Source organism: Camelus dromedarius, chromosome 15, assembly GCF_036321535.1.
Source record: "Camelus dromedarius isolate mCamDro1 chromosome 15, mCamDro1.pat, whole genome shotgun sequence".
Lineage (NCBI taxonomy): Eukaryota > Metazoa > Chordata > Mammalia > Artiodactyla > Camelidae > Camelus > Camelus dromedarius.
The window spans coordinates 48027310-48047531 of NC_087450.1; the positions used below are offsets into that span (position 1 = coordinate 48027310).

General features: G+C 53.0%; 1 protein-coding gene across 1 annotated transcript in view; it reads right to left on the reverse strand.

Annotated features, from left to right (window-relative positions):
* KLHL29 (kelch like family member 29) overlaps positions 1-20222 on the reverse strand; it is a 295682-nt gene that overhangs the window by 118272 nt on the left and 157188 nt on the right. Inside the window, exon 3 of the mRNA XM_031466646.2 lies at positions 14419-14748. Within this exon, the coding sequence (XP_031322506.1) occupies positions 14419-14703 (285 nt within the window). The 5' untranslated portion in view covers positions 14704-14748. The remainder of the gene's footprint in view (positions 1-14418; positions 14749-20222) is intronic.

The following is a 20222-nucleotide window of genomic DNA, read 5'->3' on the forward strand; positions in this document are numbered from 1 at the left end:
CGCTGTCTCTGAGCAAGGCCCCCGGTTCCCTGACTCTGGCGGGATGTCCGAGGGAAGTGAGGCCCGGGCAGAGGGCTAAACTCCGATATGGGAGGCTGCAGAACAAGCTACCCTTCAGGTCATCAGAACTCAACCCACTTAATTAGGGCTTGTGTCTTTGGAGAGGTTTTCAAAGCCGAGCACCCATGCTGAAACACACAGTGATGCCGTCGGCCCCGCAGTGCGAGCCAGGCGGGGGTGGGTGCAGCATGAGGTTGATGGGCTGTCACTGCCAGTGACCAGCATAACCTTCACCACGAACGGGATGCCCCAGATGGGGAGGGACACTGTTTTCACAAAAGTCCATACCAAACGTCCAGGCCTTAAGAACCTTCTCTATAAACCAAGTGGGCACATTTGCTGAAGGACTAAGGGATAGGGAAATCCAGTGAGGTACCCCATGCCCCCATGCTGGGAAGGCAGGCAGGTGGCGTGGTGGGGACCAGCAGAGGACCAAGCACTGAAGGCCCAAGTTTCACTCAAGCTGCCCTCAGGCAAGAGGGGTCTGGCTCCCTCTGAAGAACACGGGAGCAACCAGCAAGACGTCAGTGTTTAAATGTTTACGCTTTGTATTTTCTCAGGTGAGGGTCCATTTCTCTAAAAAAATCGCCCTCCAGGAATTTCTTTAGAAAACTAAAGTCATGTTTCACACACTGCCATTACCACCTCCAGCAGTTACAGAGCACTTCCTGTTTGCCCAGTGATGGGCAAGTTTTTTTTCACCCGGAATTTCCCAAATTCATACACAACTCCTGTAAGGTAGTTTTGCTGTTGTCCTCATTCTACAGATAAGGAAAATGAGGCCACAGAATGCTTAAGCAACTTATCAATGATGTGAGCCCAAGGAGGTCTTTCCGTTTAAGGCCTGTGTTCTTTCCAGTTCGTGTACTGCTGTGCATGGAACCACGGGCTCATACTCCTGCCCTGGCTGGTCTCACCTGCGTCAGATTTGGGGCTTGGAGCTGATGCAGGGCTGAAATGTGGGACATGAGTGGAGTGGAGGTGCAGAGGTGGGGGGACAAGCTTGGTGAGTCATGTGCAGGGGGGATGACCAAGAACCTTAAGCCACTTTACCTTCAGGGCCAGTTTGTAGTAATTGCCCTCTTTAAAGTAGAGGCCTGACAAGATCAGATTTGCAGTGGTGGGGAGAATGGATGGGAGGGAGTGGGCAGACTCAGGGCAGGGAGGCAGTGATGGGGATGGAGATGGAGGGGTGATGCGGATGGTGATGGGCGGTGATGGAGATGGAGGGGTGATGGGGAAGGTGAGGAGAGGTGATGGGGGTGGAGATGGAGGGGTGATGGGGATGGTGATGGGCGGTGATGGGGATGGTGATGGGCAGTGATGGGGATAGTGATGGAGAGGTGATGGAGATATAGAGGGAGGATGCCAGTGGCTTACACAGCTGCGTGGGTGGTAGCTCTGGCCCTGAGCTAGGAGTTCTAAGGGAAGGAGCCACTTTGAGGCTGAGGAGGTGGGGTTTAATTCTGGCCATTTTATATTTGAGGCTCTTGCAGATATCTAAGGGCAGACATCCAGGGAAAAGAACTGGGAGTCAGAGGCATGGACTCTGAAGTAAGAAAAGTCTCAGTTCAAATCCCATTCCTACCACTTATAAGCGAGTGCCGAGCAAGTTGCCCAGGCTCTGAAATTCCATCTCGTGTGCAATGGGGATAATTGCTGGCTTCCCACACAGGGCAGTTGTAAGAACTGAGGCAAAACATGTCCAGCTTTTGGCAAGGTGCCTGGACCTCCACAGATGGTTTGAAAAACAAAACAAAAGAACCACCACCACCACAACACAACTATCACCACAACCACCCACAAACAAAAGGTGGGTTGGAGCCCAGGACTGTTTAGGGCACAGGTTCTAGATTTGAGAGCATCAAATGCAGGAGATGATTTTTCATCTCACGAAAGCATAGCAATTGCTTTGTAAAATGCCCTACTTTGGGACCCCTTGAATCAGCGAGGAGCTAGCACATTTCAATACGTACTGAATTCATTTGTAGGCTATTGACTACAGTCATGGAGATGCCACACGGAGAACTAGGCAGTCACGGCACTTCTCTGAAATGGAATATATGGCCATGGAAAAGTGGAATATGATTTTCAAAAGTGCACAACTGTTTTTTTGGTAAAGCGAGTGAATTTTCATGACTACACTTTCTTCTAACAATTCAGTTTAATAATTCAGCACATATTTATGGAGCACATAGCAGGCCAGTGTGAGGTGCTAGCCATGCAAAACCTAAGAAGACAGGATCTTTTGTGTCAAGGACCCACATTCTAGAGGGAGAGAGAGACAGAGAGGGGAGGGCCACACCGGGAAGGCCATGGTTTCAACAACAGATCACATCCACGGAGCATGTCCTGGACATTTGCATTATTAATTCGTCTCATCTCCCCCACAACCCAGTGAGGTAGACTACCATTATCCTTTAACAAAAGAGGAAACCAGGCTCTGAGAGGGTAAGTAACTCGCTAAAAGTCATACAGCTAGAAAGTGGAAGAGTCGGGATTCAAACTCAGGCGGTTTGAACCTGGAGCCTGGGCTGCTCACCCCTTCTCTGTGCTGGCACAGTGGTGTGCCATGGACTTACATGTCTGGTGTGCTTATACATCGGGTGTCCCAACGAGGACTGATTGATGTGGTTGGCTGACCAACTGATCATTTCACTCTTCACATGAAAACCTTCTGGCCTGACTGCCTCTCAAACTGCACACACCTCCTCCTCTTTCCAGTTGCTCCCAGGCATGCCATCCAAAGAGGTCAAAGTTGAAATCCTGGAACAACACCTCTAAGGACATGGAGGAAATCACTCATTTACCAACAGCCAGCTGCTCAGAACTGCCCACAAACTTGGCCACAGTCACAGGAGAATTTCTCCAGCCCCCTGAGTCCCTAGATGGGGATGAGGCAGGGTCAGCTATGGAGGGGCTTGTGAGCAAAGCCAGAGAGGCGGGGTGAGTGTCCGCCTGCTCTGCCCAGCTCTGCACACAGGGCGAAGGTTCAGTGCTACCTCCTCCACTCTCACATTTTTTTGGGAGCAGCCACTCCTCTGTTCTGATTCAAGTTCTTGGCTTTGATAACAAAAGATAGAAAGAACGTGGTCTTAGCCAGGAAGCCCCATTTATCTTTCACAGGCCACGAGGAGACAGCAGAGGTCTGCGCTAAGGGGTAGCACAGCCAGCAGGTGATGGATCCTCTGGGTGGCAGAGCAGGACCAGGAGGCCCACTGGAGGTGGGTGTCCCCATGTCATCAATCGGGGCTTGCTCCACCAGGGCTGACGTGGCCGATGCTTGGCCAGCTGCCTGACCGTGGACGTATGCTGTTCAGGTCTTCCCCACTGAGATAGCCAGAGGCGGGCGGGAGAGGTGGGGGGAAGACTGCTCCTGACTCCGTGATGCCACCAGACCCCACCTGGGCCCGGGCTGCAAAGCATGAGTTCCCGGGACTGGAGAAAAGGGAATATCCAGACTTGGGAAAATTTTGCTAGCGTTGGATGTGGCAGTTACTAATTTCTGCTGGAAGAAAGAGTCTTCTTGGAAGTGCGATGCTCACTCTATGCAGCCTTTGGCCCAGCCAGGTGCAGACTTTCCCCACAGCCGTGTGAGCTGTCAGATCAACGGGGCCCCATCCGCCCGGGGAGCGAACTGCTGGGATCTCGAAATGGATACACCCAAATTCCGAGCACCAGTTTCTTCCTCAATTATTTACAAGGAACACGATGCAGTGGAATGGAATCTAATTCATAACGCCTCTTTAATGCCTTTATAACACAATATTCACAACGTTCCCTTCTAATCTCAGCAGATGACAAGTTGCCACTATTGAATTCCCATTAATATGAATTATGGGTACAATATTTTTTGCCCAATATCCTCTCCTCAGCCTAATATTGCGGGCGAATAAAAAATCACACCCTCAGCATATTCCTGACACACGAGGCGATGGCAGCGTGGAGCCAGTCTGCACCTGGCTGGGTTGGAGGTGCCATGCTGGGTGGTCGGCAGGCCACGCCCAAGAGCTCGGTTGAGGTGAGCAGCGGTGGCTTCCTCCCTCCCCACCCCTCTTCTCAGGGTCACGTGCACCATCAGAATCCCAGCTGTTCCCACCCCAGGACAGGCCTAGCTTTCATTAGGGCAGCATCGGGTGGCGGCAGTGAGCTGGACGGCACATGTTATGTACTGAGGTTGATCACGGCACCTGCCTCACACAGTCGCTGTGGGATGCAGTGGGTTAACGCCGGTGAAAACACTTAGACCCCTTGCCGGCCCACAGTGAGCACACAACAGATGTAGTGATGATGGTGGTGGCGGTGGCAGCAACCCCAGGACACAGCTAGGGCCCTGGCTGGCCAGCAGCCCTGAGTTGCTTCGTAGGATGGTTTCTGGGTGTGTGAGGTGAAAGTGCACAGTGTGTGTAGCTTGGGGAGCACCCTGGATGCTGGTGAGATTTATAATTGCTGCCGAGCACAGCATAGCTGAGGCCTCACTCGCAGTCCCAGCTCCTGGGCTGCTAGAGAAAATGAAAACAAACACACCCTCCAATGGCTCCAGCATCTCCTAGGACCTTCCTTCTCCGGGGCCTGGCCCTCCCACTGTGCTTGGCAGTAACCTGCTGCAGGTAGGGGAGCCGAGCATCTTCCCAGGGCCATGGGACTCCCATGTGAGTCAGGATAGGGACTCCTCAGTGACACCAAGGCTGCCCTCCTGGGGGCTGGGCCACCCTCCCATTCCTTGGGGTTCTGGCCCACATTTCAATCAAGCCCAGGTCGGTCTGTGTTAAGTGCCAGCATTTGATTGGCCTCCATTCTAGCCGCTGTGATTGGCGCTCCCATGGCTCTTAATAAAGGAAATTCCTTGGTGAGTCAGGAACCACTCCCTGTTTTTACACTGATATTTCCCCTCTCTCTTTTGATAGCAGGGCATTTATTTATTTAAAAATATTTTTCGTTGTGGTCATATATATACATATGACATGAAATTTGCCATTTCCCCCATTTTTAAGTATACGTTCGGTGGCATTCATTACATTCATAATGCCATGTAACTGTCACCACTCTTCCAATACTTTTTCATGACCCCAAACAGAAACTCTATCCATTAAACAGTAACTCCCCATCCTCCTTTCACTCAGCCCCTGGTAACCTCCAATCTACTTTCTGTCTCTATGAATTAGGGCATTTATTTTTATAAAGCTCTTCTGCCTTCCTATTTCATGTGGACCTCACAAGAGCCCAGTGAAGTGGGCACTGTTGTGTCCAGATTTTAGGTAAGGAAACTGAGTCTTGGAGAGCTTAAGTGCCCTGCCTAGAGGTTGCTCAGCCCAGTGAAATGTGGATGTGGACCTTGAACCCCATATCCTGACCCCAGCCTGGGGTTTCCCCCTTAGTCCAGGGATGGCTGGATTTCCCTCAGACAGAAACATGGCCCCGGAAAGTGTGGTGGCTGTAAGCAATGCCCTAGTGTTGGCATTTAGGGAAGCGGCAGAGAGCAGAATCCCTGTAGACAGCAGCGAGTGCTGAAATAAATGAGTAACAGGTAGAGGATAATCACAAAGGCCAATGCAGCCATTTTCAGTAAGCCAGTGTGCCAGGCGAGGTCTGGGAGATGGAGAAGACATCCTCACTGTTGCTTGGGAGCCAGTGTGCCAATGGAGGCAGTTTAAAAAAAATTTTTTTTTTTTTATACAACCAGCAAATGTGTTAGCTCAGGTAACAAAAGCCCAGAGGTAGGCAGGGATGCAGCATTAGGGTGCCGGTTCCATATTTCCGAAATTCTCTTATTTTTCCTATGCCTCATGTGTTGGCTTCATCCGCAGTCTTGTAGCATGATGGTTATAGCGGTTCAAGGCATCACGTCCAGACACTACAATGTCCAGAGGAAGGATTTCCTTTTTCTTGTGACTCTTCCTTAGAAGCAAGAAAACCTTTCCCAAAGCCCCCAGATAGGATTACTCTCATGTTCCACTGGCCAGAACTGGGTCCATGACTCTTCCTAAACCAACGTTGGGTAAGGGGAATGGTATTACCACACTTGGTTTTGAACCATCATAATCCTAGCAGGGACTAGGTTTCGTTTTTCCCAAAGCATAGGAGGTGATGGATACCTGAACAGAATGGAGGCTGGGTAGACCGCCAGCAACACCCACTACAGACCTCCAAGTTCACTTTGTCAGGCCTGGTGTAGTTCTCTGGCATCTGCACAGTGAGAGCTCCTGACCCACCTGCAGGCTTGGTCATTCTACCTCCCTATTCCTGCCCCCTACCCCTTGGCCTGCTGGCTTTTGGGCCACATCTCACCTGAGGAAGGAATTCTTTAAGGAGTAGGTCATGAATCTGGATCATGTTCAATGCCAGTCTGGCACTGAGCTGGGCAGAGCACGGAGCACTATAGTTGCTGGCAGCCCAGGGAGGGGCATGGGGAGACACTTGGTACTCTAGGAACAAAAGAGGACAGCAAGCTGAATTGAGCTGCCCCGGCCTCAGGAGCAGGACTGGAGGAAGGGCCTCGTGTGGCAACAGAAGAGCATTTTCCTTAAGGACATCAGCCAAGGATTTAAGTCAAGGGAGGGAGGTTCTGATGACTGGCCTTCTGCGATCCCGGTGTGCACCTTGCTTTACTCCCAGTTCCCAGGACTCCTGTCATGGAGCCAGAGGGTCCAAAGTATTCGCCCATCTCCTCCATGAAACAGCAGGAGAAGGGTGGCTGGGAAAGCGGGACCCCTATCGCATCCATAGGAGAGGCGTGTGGCCCGCGTCTGAATGCACACTGATGCTCTGCTGAATTCTCCCGGCCCTTTATTTCCCAGAGCGAAAATGAGGCTCCCTGCCTCCGGGTTCTATAGATGCAGATTCCAATGCAAATGAAAATGTCCTGACTAGTGGACACTGCAGCAGAGCTGCACAGACAGCTCTCCTAAGCCTTCATTTTAGGGCCTCAAATGCGGTGTTGAAACTGATGGATAATCTGCTACGTTACATCAGCCTCGCTCTGCAGGGACTTCACAATGACGCCTCTCCGTGGCATTATGCTTTGGGAGGACTCAAGCCAATTTGGCTGCCTGTGTCATGACAGTGAGGAAAACAGGGATAGGGCCAGTCTGGGTTTGCAGGAACTCTTCCTCACGGAAATGAAACTAGATCTGTAGGAGCTGATGGTGAACAAATGGCACCGAGGGGCATTCAACTCTCCTTTTTATGTTTATTTCCCTGAGTTATTTTTAGCGTTACAGACAGTTTCCAGTTAACAAATGGGTTGGGTTCTGAAAGTTCATTTGTAATTTGGCTGTTTAGATTTCAGAACATACTTTCCTTATAAAAAACAATGTTATAAATGGTGATGAGATTCCCAGGCTAGTTCTCCAAAGCCTATTTAACCCATAATGTAGCTAAAATACTGTCCTTCTGCAATGAAAAAATATTGTTCAATTGCAACATGAGTAATTAAATGAAAGAGGGAAAACCATTAAAACTGAATAAGAAGTAGATTTATGTTCATCTGGAATGATGCTGTTTGCAGAAAACCTAATTTAATTTAAGGTGAGGCCTTTTCCAAGGGCTTTTTTGGGAACTGCACGAGATTTATCCTATTAGGGAGAAAGAGCTGTGACGCTGTCCGATCGGCAGCTACTGAATATTTGCATCATGTCACTGGCTCCCTTTCCTGATTTTAGGCTCAACAGAAAGTCTTCTGGTCAAAATTTGTTTTCCTACGTGGATTCTCACAGGGAGAGATTCACTGGGCAAAGTCTGTGAAGGTGGTTTCCTTGGGGTGGATTTTTTGATTTTGAATCGGTAGGTTCTCCTCTGTCCTTGTGAGTGTCCCAGGAACAGCGGTGCCCCAGTCCCACCGACTCTGGGGCAGTGACGGGATCAGTGTTGGAGCCTTCAGGACCGAGGTCCAAGTCCTGGCCAGTGGTGGATTCTCAAGCTAAATGCATCCTGCGAGGTTCCCTGGGGGCCAGATGCAACGCCTTCTCCCTGGCAACACCTTCCTCACCAGTGTCTCCTTTCAGGCCTCCCTAGGCAGCCCCTGGTGTGGATGATGTGTGTCACCCAGGTGTGTGTAAGTCACGAGTGTCCCAGGTTGATTCTGTTCACCAGGCCACACAGAGGAGAGGAGCAGATTGACCGTGTTCTTTCTGTTTGAGGCATGTGAGCCTTGGCTGGAAACGAGAGGGTGAATAACTGCGTTTAAGCAAGTGTGCTGGCAATGCTGCTGGGGAGAAGGGGTATATTGCAAAAATGATCCCAAGTGCTTCCCATCCCCACCTGCCTGCCCCTTTGCAGTGGGGTGTTGTTGCACCTCCTAGTAAGAGGCAGGGTTTCTTTGAATCTGGCTTGGCTGTGTGACTGCTTTGGCCAAGAGGATTTTAACCAAGAGGATTTAAGCAAATGGGTCTCAAGCAGAGGTTAGAAAAGCACACGTGACCGAGCCTTGCCCTCTTGCTGCCCCTGGAAGCCTGAGACCCTCATGTGAACACCGCTGCGGTAGCTGGAGAGAGGATGACAGGTCCACGAAGCACTGAGACGCCTTGGCTGACGGCTGCTACGCATAGGTGTGTAAGCGAGGCCATCCCAGATGAGCCACCAGCCCCCAGCCACCACGCAGCTGACCACAGACAAAGGAGACAGCCCAGCAAAGATCAGCTCCGCCAGCCCAGTGCCACCCAGAACTGCCAACCAACCCACAGAACCAGGATGGTTTTACACCACTCAGTTTTGGGATGAATGTTACCCTGCAAAAGCTAACTTGCATGCACAACTGGCCCCAGCCAAGCACATCTTCTGAGAACCTTCCTTTGGAATCCCCAGCTGCCTGTTATCCAGACTCTGTCTCAGCCCTTACAAATAAGAGAAAATAGATAAATTTCTCCCCTCTCTTTGCCCCCTTAATCAGAAATTTAAGAAATCAAGCCACTCAGGTCTACCCTCCCCAAACTGTAGGCTTTGAAAATGGATACCGGGGAAGCCATGACATTTTTCACTTTTGCACACACTTCGTGACTGATGGGTGGGTTTGGACTCAATGAAGATACAACCCAAACTGTGGCGGCCACTTAACGTGCAGGCGAAACCCATTAGCTCGGCACGAACACGCACAGGTCGTCTTGCGATGCATTTTCAGTGCCTGATAATGTATCATGAGGGAGATCACAAATTCTCATTCACGGAGCATTTCTGGAGAGAAATCACGCACAGTCTGGAAATGCACCATAAACGGGGGCTTGAGTGATTCCCCCAACTGAGCCCACTCAGTAGCCTTTGGTTTTCAACGTGAACACAGGAGGAAAGAGAGGTCTGCCTCTCGTTCTGTAACTGTGCAAAAGCCGCCTTTATCCGTTCGTGGACCCCAGAACCACAGGAGTGGGGGTGCTGGATGGGGCCCTGTGGTCATTCACATGATCCCCCATGGAAACCCCAGCTCCTCTCCTCCAAGAGGAGCATTTCTTCAAAGAATTTAGGGTGCAGGAGGAAGACGTTGTCTCTGGGGTTGTCTCTATGATGACAGACATCCCCCCTGAAAGCCCCAGATGCTCATAAATGTCAAATATCTGAGTGTTTGGTGCTGTGAGGATGGAGCCTGCAGATCCCATGGCCCCTTTCGGTTTTCCTTGGACCTGTGACACAGGCTAAGTTTCTCTCTTCCCAGCCCAGATTTATTTTCAAGGGCTTAGTGCCAAGGAACGATGGGAATGTTTCAGCATGAGTGCTTCTGACCACGAGGAGAAAAAGCCCCTAATACATTTCACAGACATCAGCGAGGATTCTGCAAAGTCCATTCTTTCAAGAACAAAATTGCATTTTATGAAGCCGTCCCTTTTCTGTTTCATCTGTCAAGCAGGTTTGCTAAGAATAATTTAAATTTCATGCAGCAGCAACTGCAGGGCAGCGGTGTTTCCTTTCCAGCCCATAAACAAGCCTGGCCGCCAAGTCGCGTTTCTGCTTCTCAGCAGCAGCCCCCCTCCCCCGGGGCTCTGACTGCCTGGAGCCCAGAGTGCTGGCGGGGCTGGGGGGGAACGGGGTGCCCTTCCAGCTTTCAGCTTTACCTCCTGCCTCATCAGTCAGCGGAGGGGATGGTCCAATAAGCCCCTCTACAGCCTACTAGCTCCAACCAACAGGGGGCTTGGTCTCCTCTCAAATGTATGAATACTTGGTTGGACCGACCTCTGATTTACCTTTTTAAAATTAACTTTTATTGAGTGCTTGACAAGTGGCAGGGTACTATTCTGTGCTTTTCTACACATATTGATTTAACCGATCCTCACACACCTCCATGAGAAACATACTATTATCATTCCCATTTTATAGACAAAGAAACCGAGGCTTAGAGATGTACTCAGCTCCTACGTGGCAGAAGATTCAAACCCAGTTCTGTCTGACTCAAGAGCCTGAAGTTCTCACCAGCTGTGCAATGTTTAGTCGACATAATCTTTGGCCTAAATTTTTCCATCTATAACACATGAGGTAAATATACCCATTTCCTTGCCAAAATTCAGTGTTTGCTGTCAGCTAGGTGGGTGAGAGGATGGGGAGAGTTACCATAACAATGCTGTAGTGATGGTTACCATGGTGAATGCCTGGTGCCAGGCAGCCTGGGGTGGAGAAAGGAGCCAGCTCAGGCCCATTCTGTTTCTCCCTCACTAGGTGACCTCTGTAAGTCTGTTTTCTCCAAGTCTCACTCTTCTGATCTACAAAATAGAGGCTGGGTGGCATGGTTACTCTACTTCTCCTGGGCTCTGTGTCCTAAGGTTCAAAAGCTGATCTTGGCCCCAGGGAAGCAGTTTAATGGTCTGGGAAATGAGTGAGTGTGTGTGTGTGTGTGTGTGTGTGTGTGTCTGTGTGTGTGTCTGTGTGTGTCTGTGTGTGTTTGTATGTCTGGCTAGGCCCCCCATACCTCAGTGGCCCGGGAGGCTTGTCTTGTTGGCTGTGTGGCCTTTCATCAAAAACATGTAAGAAATCCTTAGGTCATGGAAAAAGGCAGAAACTGAAAAAAACCAACTTAGGCCTGAAGGCAGCAGTGACGGAAAGAATTGTCATCACCTCCCTAGTCAGCCGCTGGGAGCCTAGCCAGCCTTCCTTCACCCTGGAGAGCTGGGACTGTCCCCCAGGGCTTGGCAGAAGCAGCCCCAGCACGGGGCAGGAGCCTGCGGGCAGGAGAGGTGAAGGGGCAGGCCGTCCTTATATTAGTGGTGACGGCCTGGGGTGCCCCAGGCCCACAGCTGCCAGAGCATGTGATGCTCACCCTGCTCCATGCCCAGCCCACTGGGGATGCACAGGCCTGACAGTGCTGACACTTGTCACCATGCTGGGGACCTTTCTCTGAGTCCTCAGGGGTGGATCTGGCTCACACGTGGCCCTAAACCCTTCATGGAGGAGGCCACGCCAAAACATTCAAGCAGCCTTTACCACTCAGGGCAGCAGGTTGCACACGGAGGGGAACAGCTCCCGCCTCCCCCACCGTCCACAGAGAGGGCCTTGGCCCTGTGCGCACACTGGGCTTTCTTCAAGGAAAGGGCCCTGTGGCTGAGCAAAGCTCTAAGCTCCCTTCCCTCCACCACCTGGCTTACCAGGTGGTGCTGACTCTGTAGAGTTTGAGGCAGGCTAGATGCCCTCGTCCCTCCAGCCCGTCCTGCTGCTATGTCACCCTGGTAACGTCACAAGTCAACCTGAGACCTCACCACTCACAAACCCATTTCCTTTCCCTGCCTGCTTGGTGCCCAGCTCCTGTTTCTTATCTGAAGCCTTACCTTTCCCTCTTGGTGAGGCTAGAAATGACCACCTTCCCTTACAGGGGCATGGCCTTGTCCCATAGGCCTCCCCTGGGTGACAGTGACTGTGGTGGTGACAATAGCACCTGTATAGGACTTCTGTGTGCTGGGCTCAGCTCTGAGCACTTTGCACGTGTTTTAGCACATATAATCCTCCCAACAACTCTGACAGGCAGGCACTACTACCTATTCCTATTTTTTTCCAAAGTGAGGCCCAGAGAGGTTAGGTAACTTGTCCAAGGTCCCCCAGCAAGCACGAGATAGAGTGGAGTTCAAATCCAGGCAGTCTGGCTCCAAAATCTGTCTTCATCTACTCCACCAAGCTGCCTCTGCCAACAACCTCAATGGGAGAGACATTCTCAGGTCATTTGGTCACACCATCCAGGCCACAGATTAGTTATATCCTGGCCCGGGAGCTCCCGGAGGGCAAGAGCCAGCCCTTGGCTGCTCAGTGAAGACGCAGCTAGTTGACCAGGGAAATCACAGATCCCTCAGTTCAGCCTGCCTGTCAGTTGATGTGGTCCTGGTGTGGGTTAGACAAGGAGGCTGGGGGACAGGCTTCTGGGAGGTTGGCAGCTAGGTCAGAAGGACAGAAAAGCACCACTGCCCAAGTTCAATCACAGTGCCCTGGACAGAAGCCACTGATGGCTGCCGTCCTCCCTCGCCACACACACTCAGTTCTCCTGAGCACCCCAAAGAACCCAGAGTGTGATCAGGCACTTTTGTTTGACTAGACAAGCCCCTACAGGTATGAAACTGGGCTGGAGATGGTTCTGGAGAGAGACATGCCAAGGAGCTGGCTGTCCTCACAGGCATGAACTTTTGCCCCCTCTCCCCTCCCAGCCGCCCCGCTCAGTCCTTGCCCAGCTGTTGTTTTTTTGTCTGAGGCCAGTTTCCTTTCCTCCTATGTGCTGTGGTTTGGGGTCCAGCCAGTTAGAGATGGTGACTATCAAGCTGCCGGGAAGCAAAGCAGGAGCTGTGTGAGCAGGGCGAGCCCTCACCACGAGGACACTCCATTTCCCTTGCTCGGAGTAGTCCAAACCCCTGCCCTGAGGCGCAGCCTGACGCTGTCCCTAAAACATCCCTGAGAGGGCAGAAACCATTAAGTGGACTCCCTGGTCCAGCTCCTCTCCCCTCACCTGGAGCCCCCCAGCAGTCAGCTCCCGAAGCTGCCATTCCCCAGATGGCCAACGGCTGGCCTTGCTGAGTGGCTGCCAGATGTGGCCGGCAGGGCAGCCGGCGGGGTCACTGGCTGGGTCCACTGGGCAGAGGTCACTGCATTGGAGCAGTCCTGGGGGCTGGCGCCTGGGGAGGAATGTGTTTGGCTGGTCTGGGGGCATCGTGCCCAAATAATCCTCCATCTCCTCTCTGCCGCCCAACATTCCTTCCCTCCCCACCTCAGTGGGGGTGGTGTTTTCATAACAGGAAAATAAAATCAATAAGGCACTGCAGAAGATGTCAGTGTGCTGCGAGCTGGCCTCCAATAGCTCCATTGTCTCGGGCCTCCGCCGGGCTCTGCGCCGGCAGCACTCACAGTTATTAATGGGAAGCAGGGCTGAAAGGGAGTTTTGAAAATCACAGAGACAAAGGCGCAGCACACCTGGAGTGCGACTTTCCAACATCACCGCCACCTCACAATGGCTGGGGCCGGGGCTCCCCCGCCTTTAACTTCTCTGGCAACTTTTATGAAAGCAGGAAAGAAAAGACTAGACACGCGCACACACACACGCACGCACGCATGCCGCCCTGAGAGGGTTCCTGGGAGGCGGCTCTGAATGGCTGGCAGAGGCAAAGGCGGCCTGCAGAGCCCCTGCTTGCCCAGGAGACAGGATGGCGATGAATGGGCTTCCTGCCACCGGCCTGGGCCCCGTCCCTCAAGGGGCTTCGAGCAGCGTGGCGGGGACCAGCTCGGCCCGAAGCCAGGCAAGAGCCTTGGAGACATTTTCATTTCCATGTCGCAGCTGGTAACACAGCCTGCTCTCTGCTTTCGTTCCCGAGGCTGGAGCCGCCTCCAGAAGATGGTGAATGATCTGAAACTAACACCCCTGAGGCCTGGGTCCCCGAGGGGGGTCCTACTGGGACCTCCTCCCACAGACTCCCGGGCCACCGTGTCATCAACTGTAAAGCGAGTGACAAGTACTGATGTCAGGGCTGTCTGAGGCTTGGAGGAGACGGGGACGTGAGCATTCTCAGTAGTAATAGTGGTTATAAGTAGCAGATTTATGACCACTTAGGACTTACTGCTGATCAGTATCTTCTTGCAAACCCAAGTCACGAGTGCCCCCATGGGGACTTGCCTGGTCCACAGTCACCTATTGAGGGAACCTGTACTGCCAACTTGGAGTCTCACTGTCATTTCACTGATGAAATGCCTTTAACCAGCAGAGTATAGGACAATGCACAGCATCTGCATCTTTGTACTAGTTAGTCACAGAGAGAGGCACTATGGAACATAAAACCATGCCAACTTTAACTTAAATACTGGCCCGGCCCAGCTCCAGGGACACCCACACGGTGGAGAAGCGCTCAGGCTGGGGAGCCTGCAGGGAAGCAGGGCCCCTCTGACCGGCGCCTGTTCAGAGAGGACGGAAGCCCTTACCTTGGTGGTGATGGCGGAGGCAGAGCTGGCCACGAGGCTGGTGATGGCCTCGCCACTGCCGGTGGTGCAGGGCGCGGGGGCCGTGGCGGGCGTGGGCAGCCGGGAGGGCACCACGGGCAGCGGCAGGAGGCCCGGCCGGGCGCTGAGGCTGCTGGCTGTGCCGCCACCGGCTCCGGCGGTGGCACTGCAGATGCTGGTGGTCCCATGCGTCCCGTTGGCACTCCACTCGCGGCGGTCCCAGCCCACTCGGTAATCTCTTTCGAAGCGGCTGTGGTGCCGGGACATCTCGGTGGGCCGTGGCTGCTCCTCACGGGGAAACAGAGGCCGGACCTGCTGGCACAGAGTGGAGAGGAGGGCAATTTAGACAAGCGGCAGCCCTGCAGGCATGCGAGGAGGACAGCAACGGCCGCCAGCATCTATTAAGCGCCTTCTCTGTGTGCATAAAAGGGCTCTCGAACATGAGCTCATTTCATATTCACAGCAAGCCCACAAGGCATGGATCATTAGCCCCCATCACAGACGAGGAATAAATGATTTGTCCAGGATCACATGGCAAAAGTGTAGTCAATGAGATTTGAACCCACTCACAGTTGAAAGTAACGCTTTTCATTCTGCTGCATCACCTTGTCCTGGACGATGCAGGTGTGTGCCTTTCAGTTACAACTGGGGTTTTACCCCTCCATCCCCACTGTGCAAACAGCTCAGCCCTGTGATGGGGCGAGAGCATCGACGTCTGTAGGCTCACTTTGTGGTGGTCTAGGCCTTTGACATAGATCTCATTTGATCCTTAGAGTAGCTGTGAGTTGGCAAGCTCCACCCCCACCCCTTTACGGACCAGGGAGCTCATTGAGAATAAGTGATTCCCTTGAGGTCAGGGAACTGGGAGGTGTGAAAGTGGCCAGGATCTCCAGCCTCCAGACTGTAGCTCAATGCAAGACTCAAGTCTGAGAAGGTGTTAAGCCTCCGGGAGTAAAGAGTTCTCTTTTGTCACCTACGACTCAGTGGATGGCGCCAGAGTCCCCGGTGCTCCCTGGCTTCTGTTAACCAGACCATCTCCCACACAACACTCCTGAATATCCAAACATAAGGCCCTCAGTGTTGTCATGGGGACCTAGACACACCAGATACCCTGAGGGCCTCCTGCATCACCAAGGATCGCATTTTGCTCAGCATGACAATGACTTGCCTGGCTCCCTGCCAGCCACCCTCAGTCAGGAAGGAGGTAAGGATACAGGAGAGGCTGTCTCAGTCTGAGAGGCCACAGCAAGGCAGAGGCAGATGGGAGAGAAAAGGCAGTGCCAAGGCACCGACGGGTGGGTTAGGGTGGAGTCTGCTTGCCCACCACATCCCCAGCCCTGTCCCTGGCTCAGGCATGGTGTGGTTCTCTTTGACACTTTTCCGTTCCCCATGCATGTGCTGTCTGGGGTGTGAGCTCTTGGAGGTCAGGGACGGGTCCTGGCTCATTTTCCCATCCTGCCAGTCCAGCTCAGCCCAGGGCGGCGGGGTGGGCTCTGGAATTCCTGGCTAGTGAACAGACAGACCACTTTATTTTTAAACTTTCTATGAAGCCTGATTCTACTCTGGTCTTTGCACATCCAGACCTAGTTGCCAACTTCCAGGACCATAGAGCCAGAGCCTGGGCCAACCCAACCCAGGTTGTGGCTGGCAGGGCCCTGGCAGCCACTGTCCCCTCCTTTGACACTGTCCCCTCTACTGAGCATCTGGAGCAGACCTGAGCCCAACCCGCAGGCCCACCGGAAGCAGAGCTGACTGCACCTCTTAAGTTGGATGGTAGGCTCACTGTTCATTTTATCACTACACTTCACGGCTTACACAATGCCACAAAAATTATTTTTGTCTATTCAATATTAACATCATGAAAATAAAAATGAACTCCCTTTTGATCACGCTCACAAACTTTTCCAACTGAAGTTCTTGGGAGAATTGTCCCCGCTTGCCTCTGGTCACTGTCCCTCCTCCTGCTCACATGGTAACCCGCTCCCCTGTGGCTCTCACTCCAGCCAGCCCTCAGGGGTCACTCTCACCGAGGTCAAGAACGATCTGCTTGCTCAAGCCAATGGGAAATTTACTCCTGAGCCTACCCTGACTTCCCCCGACTTGGTTTGGTTGAGCTCACTCTGGAAAGCTCCTCTCTCGGTTTCTGTGACGTCTCTCTGCTACACCATCTCAGTCTGCTTTGCAAGATGATCTTTCTTGGCTCATCCTTGAGAGCCCCTCTTTCCTCCTCTTCTTTTCTCACCCCACATGCTCTCCCTGGACGACCTCATTCAGCTCCACCTCTTTAGTGACGACTCCCGAGGCTCCATTTCCAGTTCCCCCCTCCTCAACACCACACCCACCATCCTACTGCCTGAAAAGTACCTAAATGTTATATGTCCCTAAATTAACTCATTGTTCTTTTGCTCCAACGCATTCTCAGGAACTCCCTCTCTCAGAGAATGCCACCCGCATGTCCTCATCTCCAGCCCCATGGCCCACAGCGGGGTCTTTTGAGTCATTGCTCTAGTTGTTTCTCAAACCTGCCCCCACATCCACTCCAAATCATGTCTCCTTCATGGATTATCTCAACTGGTCCTCTGTTCCCAGCCTCACCCTTCTAATCCATCCTTCACCAACTGCCCATATGGCTTTTTAAAGCACAAATCTGGTCACCATCCTTTCCTCTCCTGCTTTAAATCCTATTCATCAGAAATATGGTCCAGAATCCTAAGGGTGGCCCAGAGGACAATTTCTGAAGGCATCGGTGTCCTCTCTCAGCTCTGGGATAAGCCCAGCCCACGCTCCTTCTTTGGCAGAACTGTCTTCCCCCTCCCCTGGCTAAGTCCTGTGTGTCTGTTATGACTCAGCTGAGGCACCGATTCTTCTCAGAGGTTGCATTGACCGCCCCCTTGACCCAGCCCGTCCCCCTGAACTTCCATGCACACCATCATCCCAATAACGATGAATGGCTGTTGTACGTTTGCTACCTTGAGACTAGGCTCCAGGCTCATTGTCTGTAATCCCAGCACCCAGCCCTTCTGCCATAGAAGGGTGTTCAAGACACATTTGCTGAATGAATAAACAAACGCTCATTTCTTCTTAATTGCGTAATGTTTCAGGAAGGGACAAGTATTTATGTGAAGGGAGAACTTCAGACACAAAAACCTTGAGGCTTCCAGCTGGAAATTGTGTGTAGGCACCAGAGTCAGGAAATGTCCTGCCTTCCCAGGAAATCAGGACTGGAGTCTCCAAGGACGGCTCTGTAAGGAGAATCTGCGTATCCAGGGGCAGCCAGACCCCACAGCTTAGGTTCCTGTCGCCCGAGATCCACCTGCCCAGGCAGGGCTCTTGGTGATTACCAGTGCCCTGGAGCAGAGATGATGCTCCAAGTTCACCACACCGCATCCTCTCTCTGCCTACTCAGGAAGACCCCTGCAGCCTCCCTTGCAGTTAGGTTGGGATCATGCACCTGGATCCAGGCAGACAGAATGAATGGGGAGCTGACGAAGACCACTTTCAGAACTGGTCCTTTAAAAATATCTTTTACGACCCTGTAGTTCCCTCTTCTCACTTTGGCAGCCCCGGAGGCCATGTCTCTCAGCTGGTGCAGCTATCTGATGGAAGACGGTTGCTCCCCACCCCTAGCGTTGGACTTGGCACGACTGGGACATAAATCTTTATCATGTTAAGGCACTGAGATTGGCAGTTTATTTGTTACCTACGTCTAACCTAGCCTGATTGATACGCTAAATCAGCCCTTCATTCCTACAAAACAGAACAACCTCACATTACTGTCAGGGAATCCTCTCCTCCCAGCTGGTGAGGGTGGAGAGGTGGGGTGAGGGGCTGGCACTCAGGTGCCCAGCAACCCTGTGCCCCTGCATGTGCCCGGAGGTGGCAGAGCGGGCTTGGGCTCAGGTCAAAGGGGCCTCTGGCCCCAGCGAAACCTCTGATGCCGATCAAACCTCTCAGCTCACTGGCTCCAGGAGTGCCGTCGGACCACACTGGCTCCCTCGTCCTCACAGCCCCACAGCTGCGCCTCCGGCCGTCCCCTCCCCTCCCCGTCTGTCTCTTCAGGTCTCCCGAAAACGCCAGAGAGGAGGTGGTGACTCAGGCAGCTGGAGGCCACACAATCTGGTCTCAGCCTCATTAAGGGTTTTCAAAACAAAGGTCAACTATTTGCATGCCAGGTTTGGGTTTGACTTCATTCCTCAATTTAATTTTCCCTTTCAGACGGAATGAAAGGAGCGTGCTGCCCAGCGTATCCTGGTGAGACGGCAGACTGCCAGCGCCAGAGGTGGCAACTTCAGTATTTCCTGCTGGGCTGCAGCCAGCGTGTCAAAAGGCCCGGTCCGCCCACGTGTGCATCCAGGGCGGTTGTGGGGGCGGCAGCAGGGAGCGCTCGCTGGGGCGGGAGGAGGCCCCCAACGCACCAGGCATCTCAGACGAGACGGGTCAAGCAATCAGACACAACATGTAAAATGCCTCCTTGTGCAGGGGCGCACCTTTTCCTGGCGGGCTGCCTGTGAACTGGCAGAGCCTGGCATGGGGCCATCACTGAGAGAGGAGCGGGTCTCACAGTGCCATTCCTGAGTGTGGGGGGCTGTTTATGAGGACCCAGGGCCCACGCCTGGTGGCGTTCATGTGTTGCCAGCACCTTTTAAATTCTATGCACATGTGTGAGGAAAAAGCTCGAGGATCTAGAAAATCTTATACTTGTGGGTGGAGGCAGGTCAGGCCGAGGTCCAAGGCAGAGACGTTTTGGTGCAAGTCCTGGATTAAATCTGAAAAGTCTCCCAGAGGCGGGAGTTTTATGTGAGAGATTTGCTTCTGGCTTCTGGGATTCTACGTGGCAAAGCTGTTTCTCCACCATGAGTGCTGTCCTCTGCACTGTCCCAGGAGGCTGGGCTGGCAGAGAGGAGGGAAGGGTGACTTGGCCCTTCCCTGGGGCGGGCAGGGCCCCATTTTTGCTTGTCTGAAATCTCACACTTGCATGGAACCTCCCAGTTCATAAAATGCATACACCTCCAGCATCTCACACGGTGGTCCCAGGTGCGAACATCCAGCTTTCCACTTTTCAGAGTCAGACCCAGACTCAGACTCAGAGAAGCTGAGCCTGGGGCCCGGTGCACCACTGAGGAGGCCAGCCCCGGCACTGGTTCCCAGTCCCTTCTTTCTGCACACACCTCTCCTCTCCCAGGGAAGAGTGAGGGGAGTGGAAGCTCTGCTTACAGAATCACAGCAGACGTGATGAATGGGGGCTGAACACGTCACTCTGGGATGCTCCTGATGGGCCACAGTGCTGCTCTGAATGTACAACCATTGGTCCTGCACACCAACTCCCATTCCGTCCCCATCTCCCCATTCAGAGCCACAAAGGCAGAGCCTCAACATACTCAGGCACACTCCTGGGATCTAAGGACAGGGTCCCCCAGCACCCCAGAAATGCAGCAGGGCCACACTGACCAGCTCTGGGGAGAATCATGCCCGTCAAGCCTGACTGCCTCTTGGCTGAGATGATCCCTCAGAAGCGTGACCGAGGCCACCCTGGTGTGTCCAATAGGATCCCATCGGCTGTGAGGAAGGCCTTCTGCCTTCTCCAGGTCTCCTCTCCAGTGGAGAGCGAAGGGCCTGTCCTGCGGGCCCCCACTCCTGAGGGATGAGATGCAGGACCCCGTGATGGCTCACCTGCTCACCACAAAGGCTGCGTGCTCCCGGGAGGGGCCCTGGCCCGGGGCCTCCACACACGCGCATCGCCCGTGGGCTCCCCTTCCCTCAGGAGTGAACGGAAGTTGGCTTCCCTG